Raw genomic sequence first — 25,205 nt, 5'->3', positions numbered from 1 at the left:
CAGATGAGCATGTTGGATCTGCAAGGAGGCTCCAGGTAAGAAAACACGTTTCTGGGAAAACCACGTACTTGTAATAAATGTTTCAGAATCACCTCTCCCGTCCCTTTAGTGGGATGGATAACTTGGGCAAAAGTCCAGCAACAAAGTCCAAACAGATATCTGACCAGGGGTGCTGTAGCACAGAGGAGAAGTGGTTGGAGGAGGCCAGCAAGGGGGTTGTTGGAGACATTGTTCTCCTCTACATCTTTGCGCAGGGTTGGTAACCAGAACCTCACCTTTTAACTCCTGGATGGCAAGAAATTCGGAAGATATGAGCCCAGTGAATCGCCGGGCCTTGGAGTTCCTGAGGCAAGTACAACTGGCTATGGGGGCCACCTGGTGGTACCTCTGAGATTTTGCTGGTCTCCTTAATTCGAGCCTTCACTTCCGACGACACCGCACCTACAACACATCTTGCAGGAAGAATTGGGCTGAGATTTTCAGATTCTATCTCTGGACCATGGAGGGGGGGCAGGATGTCAGGCTTAACGTTCTTAGACCCAGGATAGTGACAAGACAATGTGAAATTTAACCTGGAAAAGAACAATGCCCTGCAGGCTTGACGAGGGTCTAGTTTTCTAGCAGTTTTCAAAGTATTCTAAATTCTTGTGGTCAGTCCATACCATGAATGAATGGTCTGTTTCCTTCAGCTAGTGTCTCTTTTCCACTAGAGCTGTCTTCGCCACTGGTAGCTCCTGATCGCCCACCATGAAGTTTTGCTCCACCGGGGACAATTCTGTTGTCCTTACTGGAGTATTGCGAGAGGACTGCACCCATCCTGTTGTCTATAGGCATCCAACTCAACCAGAAACTTCCAGGAGTGGTCTACGGGGGTAAGGCAAGGTGGGAACAGGGGCTGAGATTAAATGCCGTGTAGGTGCTGGAAAGCAGAATCTGCTGAAGGGTTCTACACAAAGGTTACCTAAACTTCCTGTTAAACTTTCTGTAGAAATTGACAGAGCCCAGGAACCACTGTACCTCCCTCTGTAAGGATGGAGTGGGCCAGTCAACCACAGGGTGGACTTTGCCCTGATCCAGCTGCACATCTAAATTTACATAACCTACAAAGGACACAGAGGGACAATGAAATTCACACTTTTCTGCTTTTACAAGCATCTTGTGTTCCAGAAGTTTTGTAACAGCTTGCACATATGGATCCATGGGGTCAATGGGTTGGCTATATTCCTGTGGACTGCTGTGTTCCGCCTGATAAACTCCTCAACAGTCTTGTTCCAATACTCGGCTGTTGAGGTCTACCTCACAACCTTCCAATATGAGAGCGGAACATGGAATGCTAGCGAGGCCTGAACCTGCATGCAACCAGAGAGAATGGCACTTTGGACTTTTAAACACTTTTTGCATCTGACTGAAATATGGCAACAACTTAACAACTTTTCCAGTTGAATGAAGCAACTTCCCCTAGGTTGGTTTCCTTCTGTCAACGCTATGTCACTGTCCGTGGGGAAGGTCTTGCAAAAATCACAAGTTGGAAAGCCTTGCCTGTTGCTGTGCCAGCCTACTAATCATTTGAAGCACTTGCTGTTAATCGAATGGCCCATCTGTGACCATAGTCATCACTGTCTACCACCCAACCATGCCCAATGCTGATATTATCAGTGACTTTTCTCCTTTCCTTTCTCACCTTTCTTCCCTTTCCCCTAATGTAATTCTCCTGGGTGATTTTGATGTGCACATTGACAAGAACAATGATTCCCTCACAAAAGACCTCACCTCCTGCTTTGACAGCGTCGGTTTGCAGCACTTTATTGATTTTCCCACCTGCTCAAAAGTTCATATTCAAGACTCCCTCCAATTATTCTGCAACTAATCTCCGCAATGTTAACACTTCTAAACCAAGTCTGTCACTAGCGGCCACCGCAAGTCAAATAACTTACAAATGAAAATGGTTGCTCCATCAGTGATTCCTGCAGTTTCTGAAAACTGAGAAGTTGCGCTTCATAGCTAATATAGGATCATTACGATAATTCCACTCATGCTGGCACCAGAAATTGCTGAATCCACTCCTTTGTTGTTAAACATTAATAAATTCTTTTGGCATATGGGAAATCAAAAGTTCTAATTGTTCTGGAAAAATGGGCAAAAGCACTTTCTGACTGGACATTTTCTGGTCCAATTATGGTTAAAATAAGCAAAAAGTCCAGGGCGACAGTAGGAGTCTTCAGTGTACAAGGGTTAATGTTCCATTATCCAAAGTTAACCTGTCTCATGCTATCTCCTTTAGGAATATTAAGAACATTAATTTAACTAAACTTGACACCAGTATTACACCTGAAGTCCACCTGATTTTCTTCATCTTCAATTCTACTCATCTGATTTTTCCATTCACTCCCTGACCCCTCTAATGACTGCAATTATTTGTTCCTTTCTCTTGCCTGGTATCCTTCATTCTTCCCTTAATTCTTAAGAAACCCAAACGCAGACTCCATTTATTTCAATAACCTTTGTCCTATCTTTAACCTTCCTTTCCTTTGAAAAATCCTAGAGATTACAGTTGTATGTCAGGTTCAGAAACACCTTTCTACCAATAGTCTTTACGAGCAGTTCCAGTTCAGGTTTCGTCCACTCCATAGCACTGAAACGGCTCTCATCAAAACCATCAATGGTCTCCTTGTGGGTGCAGATTCTGGACTTCTAATTATCCTCACCATTGAGCCATTGACTCTATATCCCACGCCATCCTAATTGACAAAGTAGCATCACATGGAATGTCAAACATATCTCATGCCATACTCAGTTTGTTCAACGAAAAACATTCACTTACAAACCAGTCCCTCCTCTCCTCTGGTGTAACCCAAGGTTCTGTACTTGGGCCCCTCCTTTTCTTCATGTACATGGCCGTCTAGGCCATATATTCTGTAAATATAACATTTTTATTGCCACATGGACGACATCAAGCTCTATCTGTCCATCAAACCCACCAGCAACTTTCTTAAACTTAGTGATAAAACAGAGCTCCCACTCACTGGCACAAAGTCCACCCTCTCCAAGATTAATAACTTATCCTTTCTCATCAATAACTCCTGTTTCCCCACCCAGGTTAAGAGTCTGGTTGTCCTCTTCAATAGCACTTACAGTAATCCCACATTAGTGATATCACTCGATCAACATACTTCCATCTGCAACACATCCCTTGTCTGTGTCCATCACTCTCCCTGAAAAGTACTGCTATTCTGGTTCACTCCCTAGCAACTACCCGTCTGGACTTCATTTCTTTTTGGTTAAAGTGCTAAGTGCTAAGTGCTAGTTAAAGCTCTCCATGAACTGCAACTGATTCAAAATTCTGCAATATATCCCATATTATCACCAGAACCCGCTCCACCATACATGTTACACCTGTCCTGAAACAACTCCATTGGCTTTCTATCAAATACTACATTTACTATAAGATCATCCTTCTTACCTTCAAGGCCATAAACAACCTTGCACCTCAGTATCTCACTGAATGGCAAGAACATTCAGGTCTACCATGGGGTTGAGACAAATAAAACTCACCACTTTCAAATATTACTTGAAAACCTACCTTTTCAGACAAGCCTACTCTCTTTAAAAACTCTTTGGAATGGCTTCACTACCTTTTTTTTTTGTGCTTTCCTTGATTTTGTTCCCCCAGTGTTTTATGGCTGTGTTATGTGTTCCTGCTTGCATCTGTATTGAGTATCCCCTCCTCCTCCTCTCATTCTCTCCCTACTCTACTCAACCTGTCTGCATCTCTGTCTCTCTCTTTTTACCCAACCAGTCAAGGCAAAGTCCCAAGCCTGGTTCTGCCCAAGGTTTCTGCCTTTTAAAGGAAGTTTTGCCACTGTCACCAAGCCCTTGCAGATTATGGATTTATTCTTTATTCTTTATATAATTCTGTAAAAAGAGTTCTATATATGTATATATGTAAAGTGCCTTGATGCAACTTTGCTATGATTTGGCATATAACTACATCTGATTTGATTCCTCCTTTGATTTTATTGTCTTGTAAGGTGGCCTTGAATATTTATTATTATGGGGCTCCAGATCAGGCAAAAATAAATAAGTAAATAAAAAAAAAAAATCAATATGTAATCTAAATACAAAAATAAAAACACAGCAAAGGGCCGGAACACAGGGGAAACTTACAGAAAAGGTGGAACATTGCTGGAACACTCACTGACAATACACAAGATAATCTGGTTCAGAAGGGAAAAAAATCACAACTTACAGTACAGGCCAAAAGTTTGGACATACTTTTCTATTCATTTGAATGAGAAGGTGTGTCCAAACTTTTGTCCTGTACTGTATATACACAAAAGGGCAGGGAGCAACGAAGGCACAGGTGAAAGACATGAGGGTAATCACTATGGCGAGAAACTTGAAGTGGGGAATGGTGAAGTTAGACTGCCAAAATAAAACAGGAAGTGTATAAATAACGAAACAGACAATAAGCCACTCAACAAAGCCTGGCAGAAACATCTTGTCTCAAGTGATGCTTTTAATGTGCAGAAAACTCAAAAGGTTTGTGGGAAATTTCTAGGACAATAAAGCTCTAAACCATGTCCGGTCTCATTTCATTGATTGAACTGCAGGTTTGCGAACTTCTGAAATAGTTTTTTTCTGAGTCATAGGACCGCCTTCTGCCACCTTGCTTCTTGCAAAGATAAGAAACATCCTATCTCAAGAAGATGCAAAAAAGACTAGGGCATGCCTTTGTTTCTTCTCGACTACTGTAATTCACTGCTATCAGGATGTCCCAAACAATTCTCTGAAAAGCTTTCAGCTGATTCAGCATGCTGCTGCACAAATATTAACAGGCACTGCAAAAAGAATTCACATTTCTCCCTTGATAGCTTCTCTGTATTGTCTCCAAGTAAAATTCAGAGTAGAACATACAAAGCTCTCAATGGTCAAGCTCCATCATATCTCAGAGATCATAGTTCCTTTTTGTCCCAGTAGATCATTTCATTGGAGGTTTACCTGTGGTTTCTAGAGTCATCAAGAGTAACTCAGGCTGATCCTCCAGCTACCAGGCTCCTCTTCTATGGAAACAACTCACAGTATTGGTCAGGGGGGCGGACTGTTGCAGCTTTCAAGATTAGGCTTAAAGCCTTCCTTTTTGGCAAAGCCTATATTTAAAATTTAATAACTGTTTTTCTTTTAGTTTTGCTGCTGTAGGTTTAGACAGCTGGGGGTTGCACTGAGCACCTCTCTTTGCTCCCCCCACATGTATGTACATTAAAACATTACATCACTAACTTTGTTTCTTCCCATAGTATGCAGTGCTTTGTTTTGTTTTTTTGTCTCTTCCTTTCCCAGTCCTATAGATGCTGAATCATGTCTGCTCCATTTTCCTCCTCAATACCTGATACTGCGATAGCTACCATTAGTTATAACTACACACTACTACTCATTTCCCATTGCTACTTCTTCTGCTAAAAAACATTATTCCCCCACTGCTAATATTTAATAATGCACATTTAGTGTTACCAGGTTGTAATCACTATCAGGGCGGTGACTTGGGAAGCAAAGAAAAGGGTTGAGTCTGTTGAAAATGCACCCATTCCCAAGAGATGACCTCCAAACCAGCTGTTTGTGACATTTCTTGGTTGTAGGTTTCTGATTCAGTCTTATTCACTGTTAGTTTGGTGTCCTGGTTATTTTCACATGTGTTAAATAAACTGGCAACACTGATGCTTCAGGGGCTTTTTGGTCTTCATCTCAGGGGATGAGTGATTTGTGTTTCTTAGGGCCAACCGTGGGTGAGGTGTAACAACGTTGTGATTCCTTTTTTGTGCTGCTTTGCTGCATGCCAATTATCAATAACTATAAAATTTCTGACTTCTTCTGTTAGGGGAATACCAAGGGGTGATATGTGGCCCATACTGGTCTGGAACGGTATTCACGTAGAACATACAACAGTTTCCCTGTTTTTGTTTTTGTTTTGTTTTTTAAGAAAAACATCATCTGCATACTAACAAAGCTGGACAACAGTAAAATGTTTTACATAGCGTTTCATTTGTTTTTGCAAACCATGGTTACTTATTAATAACCATATTTTTCCATCAGTCAGAATTTTCCCATTTTCTGTCACTTTAAGAAACTCAATTATTTTCTTTAACTTACATGAGCTTGATAGGGCTCTTGACTCACACCAAGCTTCCTGGATTTAGATTTGGTGTTTTGACATGTCACTTGTTGTCAGTTTTAGTCTTTGACTGTTTTCTTGCCACACTGTCCCTCAGTTCATGGCCCTAAAGATCTATGAGCTTTGGATATATGGAGAGATCAGTCACCATTTTCCTTCCAAGCATAACTTGGAGTGGTGCTACAGCTAGTGATGGCAGATTGCACCACAGTCTTCATCTTGGGCCACCAAATCAAGTCTCTGAGTCTTTGTTTGATACAAATGGCGCCTTTATGGCTAAAATGTCCCCGGTGCACCATATGGGAATAAAGATTTACAGGGGATATCAGCCTGTTGCTCCATCACAGAATAAAGGGACCATGCTGAGAAAGTCTGTTCCTCACCTGGTAGTAAGGCTTGATGTCTGCGGGTTCTTGGAGGATTCAGGCCAACCTCTGGCCATATAGCCTTCTAGCTAGTGAAGGTCTGTGCAGCACAAGCCAGGATCTCTGAAGTCTGATATAGGAACAGCAGTCAGCAGAAGAGAGACAGCAGAAACAGTCTTTGGTTCACCCCTCAGGGGATTAATCATGTATGTGCAGTAGTGGCAAACGGAAAAGGCAGTGTTGGGATTGCCTCACATGTGCTCTGAAAAGAACAAAAGAGAGGCCTACATGTCCCTCCAGAAACCTGGGCCAGAGTTGTCTGCCTGTTTGAAAACGGCGCCACGACCCCGATGATCCACACTTGAAGTGTGGATTTGAGTTTGAACAGGAACTGAACGCAGACATTGGCTGGACTCAGGTGCCCTCAGCAGGGGTCCCCGGTGACATCACCCAGGTGTAAAAGACCCAGGCTTTTCCCCAGGCTCTAGTTGGAGTACAGAGCTGTCCCAGCTTTCGTCTCGTCTGGGTCGCCAAAGGGAGCAACACCAAACATTTTAATCCTACCACCACAAAGACCTGGGTCACAGTCTTCAACTCACGGGACGAGCACAGACTGCTGTGTTTTGTTTTGTTTGTTTCCCTTTTTTCTCCTCAAACCCAGTGCAGACCTCCCCGTGCAATCAGCTGATTCCACGTGCTGCGAAGACCAGCACGCCAACTTTGTTACCCAGAGCTAATAAAGATCATTGTCTTCCATGATCTTCCCCGCTGCTGCCAAGGAACTCAGAGATAGATAGATAGATAGATAAATATAATTTTATTGATCCCCAAGGGGAAATCCACCTAGTCAGGAGCTCATCAAAATAATATAATAATATTATATATAATGATATATAAGAATAATAATATTAATACAAGAACCTCAGAATGTTTAGTCTGTATCCTGGCAACAGTTTCATGGAGAACTTCACATGGGACTTCAGCAGTTTGCTTGGTTGGAATGTGCACAAGTATTTTTATGATATTACTGAATTGTAATATGGTCTCATACCAATTGCCAATTATTCACATCATGCATATGTACATCTTCTCCTTGGCAGTCATAAAACCAGTCCTCCGCCTTCTTCTTTCCACTAGCTTTAGTGTCTCTGTCCATCCATATGAGAGTAAAGCCAGGTAGTTCCTCACAGGTTTCAGTAAAACACATGAGGCTGCACTCATGGTATACTTTCTGAAGTCTTCACCAATATCACCATCTCATTACATCTGTTGGGCAGAGAGTTGACATTTCCCATGACGAATGATAGCAGAAAGGGCGTATATCTCAATTTCCTGGCCTTCACCTATGCACCAGCATGGCAACCACAAAAACACCCCTTTGTCTCAGCTGGAATCTGGTGGTATCCTCCAGATTTGCCCAATTTCAATGTAGGAAGCTCTTCTCTTGAGTAAACTCTTATCCCCATAGAAATATCCATCAGCAATTGACGAAAAATAATCAAAATATAACAAAAAAGTAAAATTTTGTAAAAATTAAGAGCTACCAGACTTTGCTGCTTCTTGTTGAAGTGCATGTTCTAGAATTCCATCATGTCGCCTTTGTTGGAGGAGCAACACATACCGCTCGACGAAGAACGCGCTGCGGACACTCAGAGAGGATCTCCCCATCTCTCCCTTTTTCTCCCTCACTCCGGAGGAGCGGAGCAACCAAAGTAAGAGGCTTGTCTGGGCAGAGACAATTAGAATAGCATGCATTGCATTTTGTGTTACCGTGTCTTTTGTCTATTTGGGATTCAGTTTTATGATCAGTGATTGAGCAATATCACTAGTTACAGGACCAATACCCGACCCGTGACCACTGTTCGCCGGCTCTGCTATTGTGTAATGATATTGTAATAATAAACTGTGGTGACGTCATCTGCGATCTCTTTCTCCTTCTCTTTTCTTCCCCTCACACACATTCACAATTGCTGTATTCGTAACCTTCTGAGACTGTACATTGAATTTGCTTATTTGGACATTGGTCCCTGGTAACAGGGTGGTGCCCTGAAATTCACTACTTATAGTAAACAGTCTTAGATGATCATTGAATCATTAAATCATCAAATGATCATTTTACATAATTATTGATTGCTCCTACTAGTGCACAACAGCAGAATGTGGCATTGTTCTTTGTTCCAGGCCTGTAGACAACAGCATAATTGAAGAAGAGCAGCCTAGCAGATCAGCCAGCTCTACCCATTCCTGTTGAAGTCAGCAGCGTGGTTAAAGCATGATTATCAGTCAGCTCAGCATTAGAAAAATCACACAAAAAAATCACCTCATATAGCGCAGAGATGTACACAATACTTTTACTGCTCACTGCTCACTCTGCTCACTGGCAAGAAATTTATTTATTTCTTGGCTATGGCATTTACTGTCTACACAAAATGTCCTTGTGGAGTAGCCACATCATGGTCATAAGTGATACCTGTGTCAGTCAAGGTACAGAAAACCTTCAAACTATGTGAACGCATTTCTCTTTGATTCACCTAGCTCCTTCAATGTCAATTAGAAGCAGATAATTCTTAAACATAATTTTAAACCATGTCTCAAACAGTATTGCAGGTTTTGCCAGACACTGTTGAAAGGTGGAAAGCAGAGGAGACAGAGGCCACAGCGATCTCATCACCATTCTGTTAAGGTCAGAAGCTGGGAAATACAAGTGGACCGAAGATCCATTTTTATGCTGCTTTGCTGCTTGGTAACTCCAAACAACCATACAATAGAGCTGGTCGATTCCTGAATCACCTGGGTTAATGATTTGAATCTTCATACTGAATCACAAATCACAAATCCGAGGTCTCCATGAACCCATATCCAGTAGAAGTGGGATAGACTAATAATGCAGTAAATATTATTGTAAGCAAAACAACAACTACATGACACATCTAATTCTCGGGGGGACTCAGCCCATAAAATTAGTTTACCACCACTACAATACAAGCTTCCTGACTTCTTCTGTGCAGGGAAGAACAAAAAGTGATATGCTGCCCCTACTGATCTGGAATAGTACTTACTGAGAGGAGACAACAAACGTAAAGAAAGAAAATATTTGATCTGATCTTTGACCCTTTTGTTGTTCATGCTCATTTCTGTAATTTTAATGTCTGATTAGACACATTCATATGTCACCACATACAGAAAAGGGCATTAAATATGACAGTTTAGCTAATGTGTGGATATTGATATGCTACACACACTGCTGTGTTAATAAACAAGGTGACTAAATCTAAAACCTCTCAATGTATTTGGGTGCTGTAGGAAGGTGAAAAACTGACCCCTTTATATATGCCCTTAAAACATGTTTTAAAATCTTAATGTTTAGAGCGGAGTAATAGCACACGGATCCCCAACGTATTTTGTATCCATGAAATAAAAAAAAAAAAATATACAGAAAATATGAATATCCACAGTCAGTGATTGCAATGTATTTAAATTGAGCAACAATTCTTAAAATGGATTCTGGGCTGCTAAAAAAGTTCATCTGATGACAATGTAGCTCTATTTAAATTCATAATGGATGCTTGTGAAATAATAATGAAAAAAAAAACATCACTCGGTCTATTAACTAAGGAAAATCCATTAAAAAAAAGCAATAGTTACATCTTCAGCTGCTTGCAAATGTATTTTTGTTCAAGATAAGTCCTCGTTATGTGCAAGAGTTGTCCTGGGAAATTAAGAGGATTTACAATTAGCTATTTAATCGAAAAAAACACACCATTAGTCATTGCTAAATCTAACACACAGAACACAAAGTGGTTCTGTCCGTTAAAGAGCTTTGGAGCTGTGCCAAGGGGCTGAGCAGTGAGTGCTGTAGCTCTATCAGACCCCAGGTATTAATGCAGGCCAAGACCTCCTCCCTATTCAAGCCAATTAAATATGTGCTAAATGTTCTGGTTATACAGGAATAAAAGCTCCATATGGTAAAGTGTAATAAAAAGATAAGATTAACAATTTAAATACCCTTTCTTGACAGCATGTGAATGCCCCACCAGAGAGTAATAAAGCTGACAACCCTCCCTTTAGCCACCATGTACAACAACTGTCTGATCTGCTCACTTTGCCTTTAATGCTTTCACCTTTTTATTCTTCTCCTCAGTTTTCAAGTGACACACAAATATGTAGCTATGTATATTATATAAAAGACTGTACAGTAAATTATCTAAAAATATATGAAATTGATACTTGCAAGTTTTATTCTTAAAATACACAGTTACTAAGAAATCTGCATGTCTACAACCACACACATACTTGCTCAATCTGGAGAACATCAGTCAAGAAATTCCCAAAATAAATACAGGCTACCTCAACTGTTTCCACACACAACTACAGTCACTCAAATTCCTGTCTGTGGCTGACCAGCAGAGCATAAACAAACAGCTGCAAAAAACCTTGTCAGCATTCAGTATCCCAGAGGACATTTCACCTATTTGTCATGACAATACAGCTAGTGGAAACTGAAGGGAAATTTTTAAGGCACACACTTCTGATTTTTCAGACTACTGTTGCTAATAGATATTTTTTGAATGTTTGCATATCATGGACATAGACCTTGTTTTCTCATCAAGCGGTAACTATGCCAGACAGTTTGAAGTTTATTCTTTTGCTTTTATGGCAGTACATTCTTGTTTTCTTTAACTCTGTCTGTGCCATACTTGTGATTACAATACTGCTCACTACATTATCAAAATAAATTAAAATGACTTTTAAGTTGAGCATCCTTTTCTGGTGAAACTTGAGCTGCATATGTACAAAATTGTTTATTTATGAGAATTATCATGACCAGAGAATATCATGCAGACAACTTGTGAAAAAGAACCTTTGATTTAATTTCAGGTATTGCTTTAACAGAACTAAGACTCTTAATGCCTGCATTTAGACTTCTGAGACTCTATGAATTCACATTCACATTCACATTCAAGTGCAAGATAGAGGTAGCATTGAGCTAATGTTGATGTCAGAATAGCATGTTTAAAATGCTAAATTATTCAATTTGTGGTATTCTGAAAAGTCAATGGGCACTGATGGAATATTTCAAAGCATGCAGAAGACATTAAAATTTGACTGGTAAAATGGTGACACGGTAATGGAACAATTCTGGGACATATACAGAAACTCACTCTAAATGAGCTAGTGTATTGGCCAAACTAATGGTGTGTACTCGGCCAGACATTTCATTTTCATTTTTTTTACCTTGCAGAAGCCAACGGGCTCAGACCTTAATGTCACATTCACAAGTGAAATCTTGAGATAAACGCATTCAAGATTTCTCAAGACACACTGACATTTTGAAACACAGTCAATTTTTGGTAATTTCACAGGTTTGTGTAGTAAGAAAAATATAAAATGAAGTGAAAATGGTAATATATAGAGCAACTTGAGCCTGATTGTTTGGATGCCAAAAACACTAACCACTATGGTGCCATGCTGCCCCATTTTTTGGTTATCTAATTGAAATAATTGTCATGTCATCTTACCATGAGACAGAAGGCCAAAATAATGTTTTATTCCTCATTAGATGTTCAGGTAAAAAGACATTAAGGGTTGTGGTTTATTAAGAGCATACTTGAAAAACTGAAAAAAACTGTGTACTCCCCTAGTTTTTCAATGTGTATGGATACAGACCTTAAGTTTAGTTTCTGCAACATAGTGCACTATATTTATTACATACTTACCCATTGGGGTTCCAACCCCGTAGGCTTTAGAGTCGATAAGTCCTCCGATCTGGGTGAGGTTGCAGTTGCGCTGTGTGACAAATTCAATAGTGGTGGACTCCATGAGCAATGCGTAGTCCGAGGTGAGCACACGGTGAATGCCTTCCTCAACATTTTTCACCATCACAGAGTGTCTACGACTGCTCATAAACTCCCACATCTTATCATATGTGGAAATCTTGGTTTTCTGTGAGGAGACACAATGGCATCATGAAATAGCAACTCCAAAAATTTGTAAAAAATTAAGAAAAAAAAAATGCTAAGGTAGGTGTGAATTGTTTTTGTCTCAGCAGTTATAACCTGCAGAAAAAACATTGCATTCAATTGGCTTCTAAATATCATCCGGAAAACAAAAAGGAATATGCTTTTCATTTCCAAAAATAATTATCACAAGTGAGGAAAGTACAGAATGAAGCAGACAAGAATGCTAAATAGCAGTATTGATGTGGATTTGTGTGAATGGACATGTCTGATGTCTGTGCCACCACTATCACCAATAGTTAGAAGCAGCAGCAGCATTGTCGTAGGCAGTGTTCCACACTTTCTACAGCTGTAATCAGAAAAAAAAAAAAAAAAAAAAAAAAAAAATCCAAGAGAGCACAGTTCTCCAGGGGAATGTATTTGAAGGCATTTTTGAGGCCAATTAAAATTTAATTAAGTTGCATTTTCAAGGTCCTGCCTGTCATTATTGTGTGTAATGACTTTTTGTGGCTGGTCAATATTTTAGATCAACTGGGTGATTTGCAGAGTGCCGATCAGAATCTTTTGGAGTCACCCTTCACAAACCAGGTGATTCAGCATCCAAGCTTCAGACTGCTGATAAGGCAATAGCAGTGGCTGTGCATACACGGAGAGTCAGATAACCTGTGTACCCACCTGTGATGAATTGCATTGGGTTCTTCAAGCCACAATGGGACAACAAAGGGATCCAGAGTTGAATACACTAAAATATTTGAAAACTGAATGTTTACACTTTATCTGTATTGGTTACACATTGGGAGTAGCCTTTTCTTGTGTCCCAGAACTAAGCTAATTTGAGAGCATATAGGAGACAAATTCAAATTTTGACAGGAAAATGGTAAAAACATTTGAGAACAAGTCTCTCTTCAGTGCTGACTCAAGTGAGAGTTTTAAGTAGGTGCTCAACTTCCAACTTCCAATTTCCCATTTAGCATTATTTAAAACAACAGTTCTAAGTACTGGGTGGATGTAAGTAGTTTTTATTACTGATCAGTTGATTGATTTTGCGGGTTGATTTAGTGGCCTGAGCCAAAGTGGCAGCTGTTGATTCAGCAGGTTAGATATTAATTAGTGGGATTGCTTACAACACACACAACACATACACAACATAGGTCTGGATTTTTTCCCCCTTAATAATAAAAACCTTCAATTAAAAATTGCGTTTGGTGTCTACTTTGTCTTTATCTTTGTCAGTATTTAAATTTGCTGCAATTTGCTTTGTACTCCGGTTTCCTCCCACCATCCAAAGATGCATGTCTAGGTGAATTGGTGACTCTAAATTGTCTGTAGGTCTGAGTGTGAGTGGTTGTTTGTCTCTGTCTGTCTCTGTGTGTTGGCCCTGTGATGGACTGGTGACCTGTCCAGGATTTATCATAAATAAAAAACTAATGTTGAACATATGTTTATCCACCTCAAGCAGTATACATACATACAATAATAGAAAATGTGAAATCTTTTAGCTAAATTTTGGAGTAGGGATTAATCATGATTGATCTACAGCTAATCAGAGTGATGAATTAGATTGAAATTTATTAACCTGACAGCTCAGCTTTTTTTCATTTAATATGAAGAGCAGACTATTATGTGATTTTGTTGAAAATGTGAAAAGTTTGTAGCAAATATTTGCTGCCTTTCTTTCAAGAGACGGAAATGAACAAATGATTTTGAAGAGGAGGCTAACCTATCAATATAAATAGTGACAACAGTGGGAACCCATCATGTTTGCTTACAGATGGATCAAGACATGTAATGAAAATAAAAGCTACATATGATGTTAGAAGCCATTGATGGTTTGCATTAGGGAGGAAAAAAGTTTTCTAAGATGGCAGGATTAATGCAGCATCTTTGAAATTCAGCAGGTATTCTCGTTGGTCCTACACAATGGCAATTACCAAGCAGATCCTGGCAAGGGCAGAGCCATTACCGCTGTATGATTCTATGCTATTTCACTGGCAAAAAAGTTCAGCAGTATTTGATCATAGCGGCACAGTGGATCAGTGATAGGAGCTGTCACCTCAGTTTTAACATGACAAGGCACTTTCAAATGCCTTTGGACATGAACTTTGTGCTCGAACTTGCAATTGTAAAGGATAACAGAATGCATGATGGCACTATTAGTTTACATGTAGTGTAATTGTAGATTTATTTGTTTGTTATGTGGATAATTTTGTAACATATGCATTGGACATTCCCCACAGGACAGATTCAGAAATGCGATGCAATAAATAATCATTACTTAATAGAAATTTGTAGAAAAGTGTTACTTTAACTATACTCCCATCATGACTAATCGCATACTTTCTTAAGTTACCTCATGAAAATGAACCTTGCTACAGAGTTCTGAGCTCAATGTGAGTACCTCTTGCTGCAAGATATGCTATAATCAAGGACCAAGATGCCAAAGTCTCCTATCTCCTGGTTATCCTCACCAGAAGAGTTTTGTGCTTTTTCCTCCATCACAATTTTTGGTGCCAGAAATGGGATAGGACCGGTGAACTTCATTGGATTGGGCAACAGCCACATGGATGAGTAGAAGCCTTCAACCTCCAAACCTTTGGCAACTATTCTGAATGACAGGGGGCTTTTTTTTTTACATCCAGAACCATAACACCATTCCTATCCAACACACTCAAAAGTGATTGCCAGAAAGAGAGTAGTTTGAATTCTAATTTCTAAAGGTTGTAAAATATTTCATTTTTGAGGGGACATAAGGGGTTAATTGCGGCTTAATGGTAAAAATGGTTGTTTTCAGTTAAATGTTTCCTGCCATCCATCTATCTTCTACCGCTTTTTATTATTTCTGGGACATGGGGCTGCTGGAGCCAATCCCAGTTCACATCAGGAGAGGGCGGAGTACATTCTGGACAGGTCACCAGTCCATCACAGGGCCAACACGCAAAGACAGACAGAGACCAACAGCCACGCACACTCACATTCAGAACCTACGGACAATTTAGAGTCACCAGTTAACCTAGACATGCATGTCTTTAGATGGTGGAAGGAAACCGGAATACCCGGAGGAAACCCAAGCAGACACAGGGAGAACATGCAAACTTCGCACAGAAAGGACCCAGGCCAGGAACCGAACCTGTGACCTTCTGTGTGGAGTGACAGTGCTAACTTGTGCATTGACTGAGATTAGCTCTGGCTTCTGCTCCTGCTTTGGGAATTCCTAAGCCAAATAAACCTTTTGTTCAGACCATTGATGCTAAGGTTGGAACTCTGTTTTGTTACAGAAATATGGCCCTGATTTTCATCCTGTGGCATATTTCTCATGCAAAATTGACCGTGTGGCTGTAGTACTCCTATACTGTCTACAGTCACTTCACTCCAGCCTGGTTCCTGAAATACAACACCATTCTTCTTGACCTGTTAAATATTACTGTCAAACGTTGTACAACTCTTAAACTCTCAACTCTTCATCCACTATTCTTTTTTCAGTGTTTCTTTTTATTCATATTCTGCAAAATCTGAGTTTGTGGCTCTTACTGAAGAATGCAAAGCAGTTGCTGGTACATTTTGCGAAGTGACCCATGACCATGTGTCAAAAGACACAATCATGGTTAACAAAAGGTTTCATTACAATTCTTGAACATTGCAAGATATGGCTTGTACGTGCACAACATAACCCGGGTTGACTTTTCAAGACGCAACAGGGAGCACACACGGAAGTATCAACTTCATTTGAACATCTGATGATTGATTTCATTGAACTCACACCATTCATGGTAAGAAACATTGTTGGTTATGGTAACATGTTTTTCAAATGGATAGAGGTTGTCCCAGCAGTGTTTACTCTGGGATTTTTTTCAGCAGTGGCAGCAGGCTCTCCGGGGGGGGCGTGGTGGAGTGAACAACTGACTGCAGATTTAACTTTCACAACCTATTTATTGGCTGGCCAGTTGAAAATGTCTTCTTCCCTTACAACCACTACAACCTATATACAATGTTAGATAAAGGCTGAATGTAAAAAAAAAAAAAAAGTTAATAAAAGGCTGATGACACATGACAGCCATCATCTTTTGCAGTTGTCTTCCTCTTCTTAGAGAAATATTTTAACAAGTTCATCTGAAAATGCAGTCAGCAGTTAATACATAATGACGTGCAGATATTAGCTTAATGTTATCAATTAGTTTATCCAAGTTAGAGTCACTGAGTTGGCTAATAAGTCTACCTTTTTCTCCGGTAATTTGCTGCCTTATTCCTCACGACTGCACTTCTCTGACTCTGATCTGGTGCCTGACGTGATGCCACTTTTAAGGCCGCACTCTTGCGAGTCATTAACTCCAATAAGATCCACCCCACTTCCTACCTCCCCCTGCTGGTGCAGTCATCATCACACAGTCTGTCCTGTGAAGGTGGAGAGATGTGACGGTGGTGCATTTGCGACCAAAAAAAAAAAAAAAAATAGAAATAGAAGAAATTTGAAGCTGTGGTGGCTATAATTTAGCAGACCATATGAGTTACAGTCAAACCTCCAGCCATCAAATGTAGGCGAATTTCATCTTATCTTTGCTAGGTCTGTGTTGTTGTAAAAATATATTCAAGTTTTTTAGCTAATAGATTTCAATTCATTTAAACTGTTAGATGTTCTTACACTCACCCTGACCCATTCTTTTTCTCTTATACTCCAAATTCACTTAGTGGATGAACGTTTGATGTTTAATAATTCCCCTTTTCAGCCTGTGTTAATTTGGTACAATAAATTGTGATGTGATATTTACAATCAAGTCATCAATGTGTGTTCTATTGAAGTTCCTGAAAGCAATATGTGTATGGGTCAAATAATGTCTGTACCAAATCTGAAGTTACCTCATGGCATTCCTGAGCTATCCCTTTCACAAGTCTTAAGCCATCTACTTTGAGGCCCCTTTGGGCCCTTTGGACAATATTTTCTAGGCTTATTTTTTATGTTGCTAAAATGACAACCATCTCAAATTTAAGCATTAGTAAAAAACAAATTGTATGAGCAGTAAAACCCTTTGGTACGTACTTTGAAGAAGGTCATGGTTGAGCCATCCTCTACCACCCCATATTCAATCTTTGTCTGCTTGGCCAGGTCATCTGCAGAGTCAATAGGTGACTCCATCCTCTCCACGGTGAGGAAGGCTGCCAAGTTTGCCGTGTAGGAGGAGATAATGATGAGTGTGAAAAACCACCAGATTCCTCCTACAATTCTGGTGGACAGGGCTTTCGGCATGAGCTCAGATCCTGAATGAGAGGAGCAGAGTATGTGCAGTGAGGTCTGAAACAGCTTTAGGCTGGATGGGGAGCAGCATTCAGGCTAGGCCTGGCTGAGCCACTTCCAGGCTTCTGCTGCCTGGATTACACACTTAGAGACACACAGACTGGACTGAGTGGTGGTGATTATAGTCATGATATCAACTCTTCCTGTGTACCCTGGTCTGTATTTCATCATGTTGTTGCCTTTTTTATAAGTAACATTTCCAACATATAAATGTCCAAATTTCTTGAAATTCTGCCATTTACTGTAGCAGCAACATTTATCTGCCACTTATCCACAAAAACTGTCAGATGAAATTTAATTTCTACATTTTTCTACATTCTTGTAACATAGGTGCTTGCAGAAGCGCCCATGTTAGGGTAATAGGCTAGTGGAGTGTAGCACAGTATTGCTAGCTAACTAACTCCCATGTAATAAATAGAAACTAGTCAAACAACTTTTACCGAATATAGCCAACCAAAATTATTTGCTAACCAGGTTACATTTACTGAGGAGACTATGCAGCATTTAAGTGCTAGCCTATAGGTGTGGACTACAGAAAAATACAAAAATCAACTTTAAGACCACTTTAAGATGAGAATTTAAGGAAATCTCATCCATCATGTGTTGAGGTGTCATTTCAGTCTTCATGTAGTTGTTCACATAAATTCCTCATATGTGCATAGTTAGCACTAGATGAGGGCCAGCACAGACTGGAGCAAACAAGGGCAAATAAATTAAAGAATATGTGAAGCAAATGCACAAAAGTAGTGAAGCTCAAAAGAAAAACAAGTAAGGCCTGCATTCTTTTCTTGTTGATCAGGTAGTCTCTGGCTTTTAGCGTATGTGATCTTCAAAGTTGTAACAGCCATAAGGCTTCATGGTAAATAATACTTTCAACCAAACAACCAATCACTTTAATAGGAAACTGCTCCTTCCCATATTTTGAGTACTTTAGAAAGACCGGCCTTGGTTAGCTGACAAATAACTACTCTTCAGCGTGTAGAAGTCCAGATGTAAATTCCGCTTCTTAAGTTCTGCATAGTTTACTTTGTCCCTGTGAGGGATTTGACTGATTGCAGCACTTCTGGTAGCTAAATTGTTCAGAAATGTTTCCACTACAAATGCTGGTCTGACCAGCTCCTTACAAATTTAGCTGAGTTTTTATGTATTTATTTATTTATTTTTTTTAATCTTAATTAGCAAAGTTACTGTTACTATTCAATCTAAGAAAGCGCACAAACCCCTTTGTTAAGCTCATTGTTTTATGCAGAGCATGAAGGGATGTATGTAAATGCTACAGTGAAAGTGAGGTTTGGGGCCCCAGTTAAGGAAGGTGGGCTTGGACTATAGCAGAAATATCTACTCAAAAGGCTTAAGCAATTGATAGCTGGGATATTGCACATTGACTCAGAGGGAAAACTGACAAAGTGTCAGAGGACACTCACTTTCCACTCACTTTGTGAAAGACTCAATCTTAACTGTTCGTTTTAATGAAACTTATTTTCTTGATTGGATTTTCCAAGAGCACAAAATGAAAAGATGTTAAACTGTCAGCATTGTATTAGTATGGCCAGAGAAAAGACATCACATCATCTCACCAGTTCTCATACTTTTGTGCTACCTTTTGTGTCTCTAAATACTGATTTTACACACATCCAGTATCTGGCTCAGCAGTGGTAGCTCAGTCACATAGGATGTCACATACCTTGCTCATTCATCAAACCACAATCAAGAATAAAAGTCAAGGAAGAGACATGACCAGCGTAGTCATCAGTACTGTTAGAAGTCCATTCTAGATATCAAATACAGTTTTGTTTTGTTTTTTTTTGTTCTTTTTTTAAGAATGGAATATGTTACCATTTTACTCCAGGGTTCTTACCCTGCTCCACCTCAGATGTTGGAACAGAAAAGAAGGACCACTCACTCAGAGCAGCAGATTGGAACCCAAACAGAATCTAGTTAGAGCTGACTGTCATGTACCCAAGGTAACGTCATGACCAAACAGCACATCCCACAGTTTTCTGGGGTGGGGGCATTGCAAGCCACCAGGCAGGGGAGCCTCTCTACAGTGTAAACCAGCATGCTGACACTGCGATCCCTCTATCTAATCCCATATCTTTCTAGCATTATTTGTATCTCAAATTTCAAATGATAAAATAATAGAGAAAAAGGTTAGTAGATAATTTAGCGATATTAGTAAGCATGCAGTTAAAATAAGATATAGCATGGAGGCAGCCAACAAGAGATAGGTTATCAATTAATAAATTCTAGAGAAGATTGGGATGTCTGTGGATTTTAGGGTCACTTTAGCCGAAAACATTTTTTCTCAATCACTTCTAGAGATATCAAGTTCTGTTGTCCAGGCTTGAAGATTCATGTTAAAACATAAAATTTGCAAAGAGTTCTGCTGATTATGCTGAGGGCATGAATTATATTACTGAAAGGAGATTTTACATTTTTTTTTTATTCATTATGTACTAACAGTTGTGAGATTTAATTACAATTTAATGATAATGTTTCATGTTTAGGCAATTTCACAATTACAGATCAAACTCGATCAAATGTAACTATACTATATTGGGGTTGGCATGCTGGTTTATAATTTTTACTGCAATGTTTTTAGCTTTTAATTGACAGATATTTTTTATTGCAACTTAAAATCATATCCTGTTATTTTCAGTATTTCATTTAATGCAATAATGCAAGCTAGTACTGAATATTTATGGCTGTTTTGAAGAAAACCCAATCAATACATTTGGGGGTGGGTGCGGGGTGCAAGGTTTTTGAAACTGAATCATAAACATGTCAGTGTCATTTCAACTTTTTTTAATCTATTTATTGAACAATAGATTCAGATGATTAGAAGATTTTCATTTTGAAACACAATCAGATTGCCTTTATCTTCATTTTGTTATGGTAATGCAGTGAAATTGGAGAGGTCAGTTACATATTTTACATTATACACTTACGTTATACACTTTTTTTGTCCCACATTGTAATGTTCAAAAGTTATATAAGAGAAAAAACCCTATGCATTAATAAATACTAAAAGAGTTCATGAAGAGGTGAACTAGCCCATTGAAGTAGCTCTGAGTGGAGCAGTAAGAGTTCAGAGAAGTATTCAGATGAAAAACAGTGTGTATCATGCTTTCCAGGCCCTAAAATTATCACTACCTGCTGTAGTGTCATCTTGTTAGAATGAATCCTATTTTAGAAATGCTTAATGTTTACCATTCTGACCAACAATATAAATTAAAGAAGCCATTCCATGATTTATTTTTAACCTCTGTTCTTTTTTCAAAATCTAAAGATGCCAACTAGTTGCGAAGATATGGTATTAGCTTAGCAGGATATAAAACCAAATAAGCAAAGTAGGCATTTCTAGCCCATTTTGGGGGGTGCTGCAGCTGTATTTTCATGTTTCATAAGCTGAATAAATGTCAAAACCATATACAGTATATGGTTTAAATGTAATATTATAACAACAAAAATACAGCAGCACCCCCCCATGCTTTGAAAATGGTTTGAGCGACACCATCCCTCCCACCTATCCCTATACCCGGCTCTGAGCATTTCATCTGCTGACGTTTTTTCTTGCTAGGAAACGTTACTGGTGGTCAGTCAACATTGTACCTTAGGCAGGGATGCCTTATTTTATTATTTATTATTAGTAGCATTATTAGAAGTTGATTTTTATTTATGTATTTGTATTATATAATACAGGCAAGGAAAAAGTCAGAGACAAACATTTAAACATTCAATTTCTGTTAATGTGTTTTACATGCTGTGCATTGCATTTCAAAGAAAAGTCCAAAAATAAGACTAAAGTCCATTTTTGGTATTTTTGATACTCACTATAGGGGGCTGTTTTACTCCAGAATCATATATATATATATATATATATATATATATATGTTGAGGCGCTGCTCTATCAAAAAGAGTTGTCTTCTTCCAGAACTTAGTAAATTTGTCCATACATAGGTTCAGGGATAAAGTCCGCTTTTCTATGTTCTATATTTCTTTTATGATTCCAATCCATTCCTCTTTTGCTGTAGTTCAACATTTAAATAACTTTTCCTAGATTTGTTGGTTTAGTCACAGTGTTTCACAAAATTGTGTTAAAATGTACAAAACAGTGACATTTATCTTGCCTGGCTGGCCAGCACTCTGAGTGCTCAGCACCCCTAAAACTCTGATCCTAGACTTGCCCCTACTGCTGAATACACCCTCTCATTCACCAATCTGATTCATCTCAGGTATTTTGTGTTGCCACACCTACCAGTTTGGCTGTGTATAGGAGGGGACATGGGCTAAGGAATGGTAGGAGTTAGGGTGCAGGGATTACTGTATATCCCCCTAAACCCACTGGTCCATTCTGTTGGACAATCCCAGAGAAGCATCTAGCTACATGCACATAGGCCCCCATGCATGGTCATAGTCAAAGAGCAAGGTTGACCCCAGCAAAAAAGTGGGACTTGTACGCGAAAAAATGTGGCAGGCAGAGGCGTATACCTTGCTGCATGAGAGCTCCAACTCCGAACCAGAAACTATTTAGCAGGGTGAAATTGTTTTCCACTACATCCGAGTCAGGGTTGCAGGGGTGGGGATTATACCACTCGTAGGGACTAAACCTGTGACAATTAAAGAAAACACACACACATAATACACACATAATTTTACTGAAACCACAAGTGTGAATAATATGACCAAGAGTGCTCATCCTACCTGTGGAGACAGAGAAAAGAAAATACAGTTTAATTAGTCATGTTTATAGATGAGACACTAAAGCACAAAGGTCAAAAGGCATTGCCTTCATCATTGTAGCTCAGAATGCTGTACTGTGAGAGACTGTTTAGTGAGATGTTGATTAATACTAATAGACTCAATCCGACTGCTTATCAGAATTTGTCTTTTATGATTTTTGATTTTAATAACATGCTGTACAAGAATTATACCACTCATACCCCAAAAGTCACTTCTAATGTGAGTGTGCTCATATCAAAGGCAATACCCTCGGTAATTTAATCAGTGGGGTCTGAAAATAATGCCATTGTCAGATAAAAAAAGAACTAATAATCCTTTTAATCTTGGCAAAGCATTACTATTCAACGGTTCATTCCAATCATGTCAATGCCAGCCTTGGCACCCTTCCACACTCAGCACACTCCTCAAGCAGAGAGATTTTAATTTACTTGTGTTAAGAGTGACATTACATTAGTAAAGGTTGATTGGTCTACAATTAAGCATCCTGACCTGATTTGATTTGTTGGAATAGAGGGGGAACCGGGGCTCTGTCTTGACTCAAGCTGTTAAACAGACAGCACACTTTGGCTAATCAAATTGCAATGCATAATGTGGTCTTGTCGCAGTGGGGGCTCTTTCACTGCACCAGCAGTCAAAAATGATAACCTAAAGTGGATGTGGCATCTGCATGGAGGACAACAATGATGACATCGCTGCACTGATTTTAATTCATTACTACATTGTAACTATGTTATATACAGTAAATACATTGTTCTATATGAAGATATATGGCTGTCTTGATAAAATGACAACACCATAACAGCATCTTGTCATTAGCCTGACAGGGTTTATTCTGGTGAGCAGTGACATTCCTTTTCACCCCTATAATACACCGAAGGATATTTAGTGGTTGAGTTCAAGGAACTCTCAATGTCCTTCAATTTCTTCTTTGAGAGAATCCTTGACTTTAAATAAGTCCACGTGCTCTCTTGGTTTGGATCACATTTGCTTCCTTGTCAATTTGTAATCCCAAATTCATCTTATCTGAACTGCAACCTTGCTGTGGCAAATGACCGAACCCCTTGCACAGAGGTCACCCAATATGTTTTCTCCAATCATGTCACTAATAGACAATGAGTGCACACCATGAACATTGAAGAGAGTTGTTTTGCATAATGGGAGTGGCTGGTTAGCCTACTGCTTGTGGCCATAATGTGGGGCTAGCTGAGTTTACAGATGACAACTCAGCTTTAGCGCCGCTTGGCCTTTCTGCTGTCATTCTGATCCAATTACTTTGCCCTTACCTTATCTCAGGTCATCTACACTCCAGAGAGAAAAACTTTGAGCAAGGTCAATGTAGATAAGTATGGACAAAAAAATACAGGATTTCACCAGCAGTGAAGAAACAATGTGAGGTATTTATCTTTCCATAAGGACAGTGTCAACCTGCTGAAAACTCCAGCGATTGTACATCTGATGTACAATCAGATGATTGTACATCAACTGTATGGGGAACACTCCCCAAAGCAGATGAATCATCACAGTATCACAGTATCAGTACATCACAGAATGACTGACTTAATATGTCCACAGGATGTGACATTCTGGAGTGACCAATAAATGAATGCATCTGTACACCTCTGCTTCCATTTTCCAAAGGATTTATGTTTCCTCTGTAGCTTTTCTTTTCATTTATATATTAGTCTTATTGTAATGTTGTCCTGAAACACGTCACAGCAACAGAGTGCCCTCGGAATATCTTGCATAAAAGCCAATCAATGATGTTTCTACACTGGCTTTCAAAGGATTAGTATTACTGATGCTGGTTCATTTAAATATGCATCTCTCTGAAATAGACAGAAGTTCATTCATGCAAATTAAGCACAGAGAAGCAACATAATGTTCACAAGACTTACGACTTTTTGGTTTGTTGTACATTATATTTCTCAGCTCCCTGTCCCTAAACGTCTTTAATGTGTGACAATAAACTTGTAAACAGTGTGCAGCTGTGCAGCTGACAACAAAGGAAAGACCAGTTGACAGCTTCGATAGGCAGCTGACAGGAGGCAAAGACCACAAAGGTGCTGCCATGGGCTAGCAATCCATGGCAGCAGTGGCAAGGTTTAGCATCCTTGTTACAACCAGCATAAGCTACAAGTCAGATAAGAAAAATATCCCAAGGGCCAGCGAGAGCAGGGGTGGAAGATAACTCATAGCCAGACTACATGGTAATAGACACTGGAACAGACAAGACTTTGAGTTGGATATTTGACTCAGTGAAGCATAGGGGCACGGACCTATTCTCTAGGACTAGAAGTGGGCAGAATAGTTAGCAAAGAAAAGTGAGTGTGGCTGGAGAGAATAAAAATGGTAGATGAGAGGGAAAGAAGCTCCAGGTTTGTCCTTGTGGTTGGCAGAAAGTAACATCAGTTAGAGGCCTTAGAGTGCATCAGGGAAGAAAGAGATGTGTGGGAAAGGAAGGGCAGTGTGGCCACATCGATCATCACTTTTTAAGAAGCCAATTGAGAAAGTCAGATGAAATCCAGCGGCAGGTAGAAAACCACAGTTTGAAGAATATCAACAACACAGCCACAGAGGTGGAGGAGGAGGTTATAAGAAGGGATGCAGCTGATACTGAGGTGAATAGGCCAGTCAAAGAGAGCAATATGGAGCAGAAAGAGTTAAATGGCCTAGGGCAAATACTAGCA

General features: G+C 39.5%; 1 protein-coding gene across 1 annotated transcript in view; it reads right to left on the bottom strand.

The window, feature by feature from the left end:
* The window catches only part of grik2 (glutamate receptor, ionotropic, kainate 2), a 176,417-nt gene that overhangs the window by 24,977 nt on the left and 126,235 nt on the right, over window positions 1-25,205 (bottom strand). Inside the window, exons 10-12 of the mRNA XM_029503529.1 lie at window positions 22,267-22,385; window positions 17,521-17,738; window positions 12,249-12,474 (exon numbers count right to left, since the gene is read on the bottom strand). Of these exons, the coding sequence (XP_029359389.1) occupies window positions 12,249-12,474; window positions 17,521-17,738; window positions 22,267-22,385 (563 nt within the window). The remainder of the gene's footprint in view (window positions 1-12,248; window positions 12,475-17,520; window positions 17,739-22,266; window positions 22,386-25,205) is intronic.

The sequence above is a fragment of the Echeneis naucrates genome, chromosome 6 (assembly GCF_900963305.1).
Source record: "Echeneis naucrates chromosome 6, fEcheNa1.1, whole genome shotgun sequence".
NCBI classification, from domain to species: domain Eukaryota; kingdom Metazoa; phylum Chordata; class Actinopteri; order Carangiformes; family Echeneidae; genus Echeneis; species Echeneis naucrates.
Note: the sequence above shows the minus strand (reverse complement) of the source record. Positions and strands in the feature narration are given on the sequence as shown.